Source organism: Dermacentor andersoni, chromosome 1 (assembly GCF_023375885.2).
Source record: "Dermacentor andersoni chromosome 1, qqDerAnde1_hic_scaffold, whole genome shotgun sequence".
Classification (NCBI taxonomy): domain Eukaryota; kingdom Metazoa; phylum Arthropoda; class Arachnida; order Ixodida; family Ixodidae; genus Dermacentor; species Dermacentor andersoni.
In genome coordinates this window covers 352,920,945-352,929,474 of record NC_092814.1, presented here as the reverse complement: position 1 = coordinate 352,929,474, position 8,530 = coordinate 352,920,945, and the positions used below count along the sequence as shown (strand labels likewise).

Genomic DNA, 8,530 nt, shown 5'->3' with positions numbered 1-8,530 from the left:
TGTTTGTCACATAAGGCCATCAGTGAAATATTCCATCACTTGGATATCGAAAACAATTCTAGCGTTTTCTGGCAGCCAAGCAGAATACACAATAAAGGGAGAACATTAAAGAGCGATTATAGTTGTTCCATTAGATTGATCAAGTACCGCTCGAATGCAAATAAATCAGCGTTACTGTGGGAGGTGGCTTAGTATGCAAAAAACCTAAAGATGACATGAACTTGCAGACACGCCACTTTGAATTTCCCGCGTTTGCTTCATGTGACATATCGCCTGGTACTTGGGGTTAGTAATAGTTTAGAGATAGGATGAACGAGTGTAGGCATAAATTAACCCTTTGAGGGTCAATGACGTATATTTACGGCACCGTCTGTACGTTTAAAACGCGCGCAAACTTCCTAACTTTTTCTTTTCTGGCATGCTCTGCCACTATGGGAATACAGGGAATTTTTTTCTCGCACCTCACTGTCTCGGTTTTCGTCTCAGGGTTTCTTTTAGAGCTAGTTTGCCCCGGCGCGTCTATATACTACCGCTCGCGCAATGGCGCGAGCGCAGGCGTTATCGGCTTCTTGCGCTCGCAAAACTGATGGGCGACCGCCTGTTTCTCGCTCGTTTAGTGCTCACAGGGGTGTGCATAGGAAGGATGCCGCCGTGCACGAGTTTCTTTTTTTTTTCTTTTTTTTACTTTTTTTTTTTTTTTTTTTTTGAGGCTCGCAAAAGCTAATTGCCTCTGGTTGGCGATAAGATAAAGATCAGCGGAAGTTTGTCTCATGTTTTGCTTTTTGACGGGCACACAACCACAGTTTTCTTGAGTGCGCTCACCTACGCAGTTCGATTACGCTATGGACGTAAATATTGTAAATGAGCAGGAACATTTGACGCTTGCAAAATATTCTCGTGTGCGCATTTTCAAAGCCTTACGTGTATAACAATGCATCAAGTTTTAAATTCTAATAAGTTTATTTCCTTTTTTTATTGTTGTTATTAATGAATAAACAGTACATATATACCGAAGAAAAATATTTTTTTCTCACTTTACGGTCACCCTAGAAAAATTAAGGTAAATTTTTTTCGACATAGGTCCCTCAGAAGAATTGGAATCTGCAATAAAAAAAGGCAAAGACTGCTGCAACGCGGTGCTCCCCAGACGACCCCACACAGAATCGACTCCTGCAACGCACGGAAGTGACGTCACTAAATGTCAACGTCACATGCACGCGTATTTCCGTTTTTTCGAGGGCGCGTGGTTTGATTGTTTGTTCGCACGTGACATTCAGTACGCATCCCGTCAGCCACGCTTGCGGGTCGTGCTTTTCTGCTGCCGCTGGTGCTGGACCCAAGGCCTGGTTCTGCTGCATTCTCGCAAGCCTTTGACATCATCCTTTTAATGCGCGAAAGCTGCTCTGCTGGGTTATCTTATATTTGCTAGCGTTATATATATCTATTCTAATAAGTATTTTGATGGTATTTTGATTGTCTTAGTCGCGTATTTGCCGATCTTGCTGTCCTTGTTCGCGACCTCTTGCTTTGTTCAACCCTAGCGCGGATTTCCCTGATTCAACGTATATATAGTGCTGACTAGAAGGTAGCCTCCTTTCGTTTGTGAAAAAGCTCAGATTTATTTTCTCGCAGTCTTTTTTTTTTTCTTCTAGGTGTCATTTTAGATTGCACTGCTTGCAACATGACACGTGTTTTGGTTGCCGCTGACTCGATGGTGAAATACGCGGACCAGTATTTCCCATCGTGTCGTAGTTTGTCAGTCAGTGTTGCCGCGCATAGAGGAGTAAGGATTGAGCATTTGCTGTCAATGATTGCTGACAAGCTAGCTGGTTTTGATGTTGTCATTGTGCACGTTGGCACTAACAACACTGTTGACAGTGTCAGCGTGTGCATGGACAAGTATCGCCAGCTCGCTCAGGGGATCATTGAGAGAAATCCCATGGTGCATGTAGCTTTTTCTGCCATTCTTCCTCGGGGGCAGAATCAGTACAGCTCATGGGAAGCTCAGTCCTCATGGTTGCATGACCTGAATGGTAACTACAAAAGGATTAACAGTGCCCTGATGCAGTACTGCCACGAGTGCGGCTACACATTCCTGGGTGGTCTCGTGGACAACTGGCCCAGTTGCCTGAGCAGAGATGGTGTCCACCCGAGCCGCTTTGGTAACAAGGTGCTGGCAGACTTCCTGTACCAGGGGGCCTGCACCCTGTCCATCCATCTGGAGAGAAGCCGCATCCAGCAGTCCTACAAGGAGACCCAGGCACCTTCTTCATGGACCAGTTGGACTCTGCAGGACAGCATCCCTGCCATCTCCGAGGCTGACTTTCCCCCGCTTGGTTTGCATATTTTAATTTCTTCGCATGCAGCAAGTGGACCTTCCACAGCACCAGCTCCTGTCTGGAAAGCCAGCACTGCTCCCTTGCAGAGGCACAGCACCAACCAGCCTACCAGAACCCTTCAAGGTGCTGGATTTTCACTTGTTGGCGGTGTCCGTGTCCGTTGCAAGGGAAGCAAGGCTTGGTTCACCTGGGACAGCCTGCCTTCCCCCACTTTCCATGGCACAAGTGTACCAAGTAGGGGAAAAGCCGAGGGGAGGTCTGCTGAGCCAATGATCCCTGGTCCCTGGTCGAGGTGCAAGCACCACTTGTGTCTGGAAAACTAGGAGAGCCACACAAAAGCATGAGAGTGCTCCTGTTGTGTGCTCACCTGTGGGGGAAGGAGAGGCCAGTGCTCAAGAAGCAGCTGTGCCAGAGGCTGTCTCCCACTGTGGCGACAGGGAGTGGAAAGTGGTAGTATCGAGGAGGAGGCGGAAGGCTGCAGCACTGCACAAGCAAGAATGGAGCTGTAACCTGGCTGCAGACAGGAAAGGCAAAGTTCTTGCTGTGACAGCTGCCAAGTTCTTGAAGTTCGCTTCACCTTTGAAAGCAGTTGTTAGCCAGAAACAGACATGCATTAACAGTATAAAGTCTGAGTCTGCTCCTTCTGCTGTCTCTGGTAGCAAGCTTGAAGGACAAGCCAGTGCCCCTCATGACGCCATTTGTGATAGTTTTGGCAAGGTGCAGCATGTGGCTAGCAGGCAGAATAAAGACTGCTTGGTAGTTGCTATGGCTGAGTGCAGACCTGTCATAAATGGTGTTCCAAATGAGGTCATTGTCTGCAAATGCTGTAGGTCAGAAACAATGCAAGATGGAGGGCAGATGACGAGCAATCCTGGCACAGAGGCTGGTGACCTTGACAAAGCTGCGTGCATTGCTCCCACGCGACGTAGGTGTTGTGAGGCTGCTTTGACATCTAGCTGCAGGCCTGCCAGCTCTGATGCCCAGGCTGTTTGTGAAGGAGCTGGTGCTAACACAACCAGAGTTCCTAACACTGTCACTTTATTGCATGGTGGAGGCAGCAAAGTTTATTTAAATGCAACATTTGATAATTTTATTTCTTTCAGGCAAAGCTTTGATGAATGGTGCAGGGAGGGCAAGCACATAGTCACAATAAGTAGGTCTCATAGAAGTCCATTTGCAACAGAATCTAAAGAGTTTGAGTATATTAGGATTTCATATAGCTGTGTTCATGGTCGTGCTATAAAACCAAGAGGCACAGGAAAGCGACCCAAGCAAGCATACGATGGTACTGGTTGTGAAATGGCGGTTTCAGTAAGCCTGTGCAAATCACCTACTCTTCACTACAAAATAACCAAGCTGCAAGCTAAGCATAATCACGCCACGAAGTATTATGACTTGTATCCTCAAAGCAGGCTTCTAAACGATGCAGAGAAGGTAGAATTCTTTGATTTTGCCAAATGTAATATTGGCCCAAAGTATTTTAAAAGTTTGGTCGAACAGAAAACGGGCAAGAAATTAACTACAAAAGATGTTAACAATTACAAGCAAAGGTTTTCTATTCCTATTCGCAACGAGCAGGCTCACGGAGAAATGGTTTTGGAAAAAATACACCTTGTTAGCAAATAATCCAAACTGGGTCATTCACTATGAAAAGAATCAAAGTAATAACCTGCAATTTGTGTTACTTCAGACAACGCACATGCGTGAGATTTTGGAAAAGTACCCAGAGATTTTATTTATTGATGGAACATATAAAGTAAACATTGAAGGCTATATCTTGTACTCTATATTGGTTGAAGATGGTGGAGGTCGTGGGAGACCTGTGTGTTATGCCTTTTTGCAGAATGAAACGACTGAAATTGTGCAGGCTATGTTTGGCAAGTTTGCAGAGTTTAACCCGTTCATTGTATCTGCTTGCAGAGTAGTCATGATAGATAAAGACATGAACGAGCTACGCATTTTGACCAAGATTCTTCCTAATTCTGAAATTTTGTTGTGTACATGGCATGTGCTGCAATGCTTTCAGCAAAAAGTCAATGAGAAAGCTAGACTGCAGCGTGATCAGTTACTCCCTCTGTTAAAAAAAATTGTTTATTCCTTCACTGTGCAGGACTACTTAGACAGGCTTGCTGAGCTCGAAGCTATGGCGTCTAAAGATTTTATTTCTTATTACATGCAGAACTGGCACTCCTGTAAAGAAATGTGGGTACATGCATATCGGCAGAAACTTCCTACATTTGGTAATAACACGAATAATCGCATTGAGTGTCACAATCAAAAAATTAAAAGTTATCTCACTTCAAGCATGCATTTGGTTCAAGCAATAGAAGCATTAGTAAGTTATATTGAGAAGGATTTCTTATCTCTAAAATTTTCCAAGTTTAAGGAAATGAAGCTGAACTTAAATGTAAATGATGTCAGTGAGCCATTTCAACTAGACTTGGCCCGTAATTGCACTTCTGAGGCCACAAGTAAAGTACTTGAGCAGTATGAACGGTTTAAAGAAGTAGGTTATTTGGTTACTTCCACTGCTAATTCTTATGTAGTGGCTTCAGCAAGTTCTGAGCACAGTGTTTCATTATGCCTGACGCGTTGCATGTGTGCTTTTTATAATCAGTACAGTTTGCCTTGTGCACACATTATAGCAGCTCGCCATTTTGCCCAGCAAGACCTTTTTGACAAAGCATGCATACCAGACAGGTGGTGTAAGGATCATTTCCTGAGTGACAGCTGCATGGTCTCAAGTGCCACACCAGTGGTGACAAGCAGCATTCAGCTGCTGCCATCTGTGAAGCTTGACACTGCTCAAGAAAAGTATTCTTACACCTACAAGAGGCTTTGTGAAATGTCCAAGACTGTGGCTAATGTATTATCTAATTGTGGTGAGAAGGAGCTAATGGAAAAACTTGCATCATGCGAGGCATTCTTCAGAAACTTAACCACCTTTCCTGGTAATCAAATTACAGTTAGCTTACAAGGTACACCAGCTCCATTACCCCAGTTGACTGCTACAAGCAGTTGCAGGCATTCGAATAGTACAAAACTTAATGTACCTTTGGTAAAAGCAAGAAGAGGACGGCCAAAGAAAGTCAAAGCTGTTAAGCGTAAGTTTTTGCCATCGCAAAAGCAAATGGTAAGCCTTGCAATGGTGACAGCAGACATGTTAAATGTCTGCAAACGCTACTCTCTTTCAGATGCCGATTTAAATGCTTTAGTACAGGGCACCTCAATATCAGACAGCGTGATTAACGTAGCACAATACTTGATTCATAAAAAGTTTCCTCACTGGGATGGCTTTCAAGATGTGCTACTTGGCCATCGTTTACTATTTACTAAAGTAGAAAGCCCTTTTATTCAAATCTTGCATGTCCGAAATCCCGATCACTGGCTTACGGTAACCAATACTGACGCTGATGAAAACAGTCTTTGTATATGACTCAATTGACCAAGGTACTCCTTCTGATGCCATCAGGCAAATCTGTCGCATGCTAAAATTGCAGTCACCAACGCTGACCATTTGCACTAAAGGGGCACAAAACCAGTGCAACACGCTTGACTGTGGCTTGTTTGAAATTGCAAATATGTATTATTTAGCGTCAGATAGGAGAGCAGAAAATTTAAACCTTAGTCAGAGTATGCTGCGCAGACATTTGCTGAAATGCATACAAAAAGGCAACATGGAAGATTTTCCACTCACAAGCTCCCCCACTACTCGTGTGCGGCCAAAAGATTGTATTTATGAGTTGCATTGTGTATGCAGGCAACCGCTGTATGGCAGAAAAGTACTGGACATTTCTTGTGCATACTGTTCAAAAACCTTTCACAGGGAATGCCTTCGCCTTTTACCAGATAATATGAATAAAAAAATAATTGTGTGCTCTAACTCATGTTTGGCTAGTGCCAAGGAAAAAATCCACACTTGTAGTACGTAGCATTTTTCTCTTTGTACGGCTTTAGCCAAACCTAACTATAACAAACCAGCATAAAGTGAATTATCCTGTATATTGCACACACAAAACTGCCTGACTGATACTCATGCAAAACACTCACTTGTAACAGAGGCCTTTTTTTTCGTACTTTTTTTTTAAAATACTGCCTAAATGTTAGAATACTCGGAAACATACCAGCAGTGTACTTCAAGCAAGCTCCTATCGAGTCTCTATTTTGAGTGACTGGCAAGCTGTTTAAGGCTAAAGATTGCTGTCTACTATGCACGGTTTTGTTTACAAAAATGCAGGTAACTCTGACTTAATTTTTCCACTGAGGACAACAAATTCATGTAGGACAAACACAATACAAAACTTTGTTTCCTTTCGTTATAGGTGCATTTGGATTTGAAGAATTACCTGATATAATGAACCTATTTTTAGTGCATAGGCCAGTTTGCTATAATCGGGTTTCAGTGTATCTACAAGCTACCAGTAAACACTGACACAAACCGGTGATGTGAAACTTTTATTGTTCCAGAGCCCCGTTAGCAATATGCCTGTATACTTCGATGCTGTTAAGAGGTTTATTTGTTAATTATCAATGCATTAACTTAGATCCATTAGCAGCTGTGCAACTGCTTTATGGTTACCTGCGGCATCGGGATTGCTTAGGCCCAACCACAAGGAACAAGTTTACAACATATTTTTGGCCGGCTATTTGATTTGACGTGGGTACAATTCAGCATCTAGAGCATCAACCCCAGCATCTCATCATTCTTGACGATGGCAGCTGGCGTCAACAATCCGTCAGGAATGTGTTTCTTGTGGTTGAAACTTTAATGTGGGCAGGTTCACTTTGTATTATTCAATTTGAAAACCTGATCAATCTGCTTCTAAGTAGTAGCAAGTATTTTGGATATTGAACTGTGTTACAAAATTTGCTTGCCATCGGTCTGGTACTGCTTTAGCAACCGAAATCTGTACTGACATTGCCCCATTACCTTCCCGTTGCTGCAAGTCTCTCGGCGGAGCCTGACCGCTACAGAACGCGTTCTCGGGTGGCGGATAGAGAAAACTCTTGTCATGAAGCTGCGCTAAGCAGCTTCATGCAAGACAGGCACTTGTGCCCGCAGACCAACAGGCTAAGAAAATCCTCAACAGCAGCACTCGGGTTGTCACAGTGACATGTTCATCTCGGAGTGCAAGTTGCAGATTCTTTCTAATCCTTTGTACTTCACCTGCGTTTTTTTCCCTCTTGTACAGGTCCACTGATGTACCAGCTGCATGCATTCACACTACCATCAAGTCATCAGGAGCGTCTGTACCTCTATCTAAATATTACACTATTGTCTAAGGTGGAAAATGAGACTTGTATATTTTGCTGTAATGGTTCTGCCAATAAAAGATTGATTATACATATTTCTTTTCTTGCAAAGCTGGCATTGTGTATGTAACAGGCCAGTGCAGCATATAAGCTATAACTTTTTTTTTGCAGATGCATAACACTCACCTGCTATGAAACCAACTTGCACTGCATAGTTAATATGAAACACAGATGATTGTGCACCATCTTGAGTGCCTTCACATTCTTCTTTAGTAATATTTTGCATCAGCTATGCAGCACAACTTGGCTTCCATGTTGAAGAACAAACTAGCCTATACACGTATCCTTTTGCACTAACTACGTTAAGTATGTGCCAATTAATTCCTAGGCGAGTCTTTTTAAATACTCCTCCTTGATCAGGTGCTTGTCACTGTCAAAATTGAGGCAAGGTATAGATTTGTCTACAATTGTTATTGGTTATGAACACAAATGAACAGAGACAGCATTTAAAAAATTCATGCTAAAGGGCAGCACTCTATAACAACCCAACACTCAAGTCCAGATTACACTGTTTTGCAATAAACTTGAAAAACACAACACACATTTACTGTTCGGTTGTCTTTCACTGTTGCATGGGTGATCAAGTATTGGGCCCCTGTACCTAAAGAATTGTAACACAATTCAGTCATCCAAATTACATTTTTGCGTGCACTATGCATACATTTTTTTTTCTAGAACACTTTCTGGGTATCCCATAGACATTTCGCTGCAAGACATGTGCATATTACATGGATGTTCAGTGAACGTCTAGAAAAGGGCATTTTGAATGTTACCTGAAAACAGCCTCAATATTAATTCAAAGTTATTCTTACTTTGTTTGACTGAAAGAATACAGCACATTTTTATGGTGTACGACAGTGTAGCCCATCTAAATGTTA

General features: G+C 42.8%; 1 protein-coding gene across 1 annotated transcript; it reads left to right on the top strand.

Annotated features, from left to right (window-relative positions):
• Window positions 1–1,322: 1,322 nt before the first annotated feature.
• Window positions 1,323–7,737, top strand: LOC126516766 (uncharacterized). Its single transcript, XM_050166869.3, has 2 exons — window positions 1,323–2,336; window positions 7,532–7,737. Exons 1-2 carry the CDS (start codon window positions 1,682–1,684, stop codon window positions 7,720–7,722), a joined length of 846 nt encoding a protein of 281 aa, XP_050022826.1. The 5' UTR covers window positions 1,323–1,681; the 3' UTR covers window positions 7,723–7,737.
• The last annotated feature ends 793 nt before the right edge of the window (window positions 7,738–8,530 follow it).

Excerpts from the sequence above, each read along its gene's own strand:
- LOC126516766 (XM_050166869.3), top strand. The coding sequence starts at position 1,682 with ATGACACGTGTTTTGGTTGCCGCTGACTCGATGGTGAAATACGCGGAC. Across the intron at positions 2,337-7,531 it reads GGCTGACTTTCCCCCGCTTG|GTCCACTGATGTACCAGCTG; the intron begins GTTTGCATATTT and ends CCTCTTGTACAG.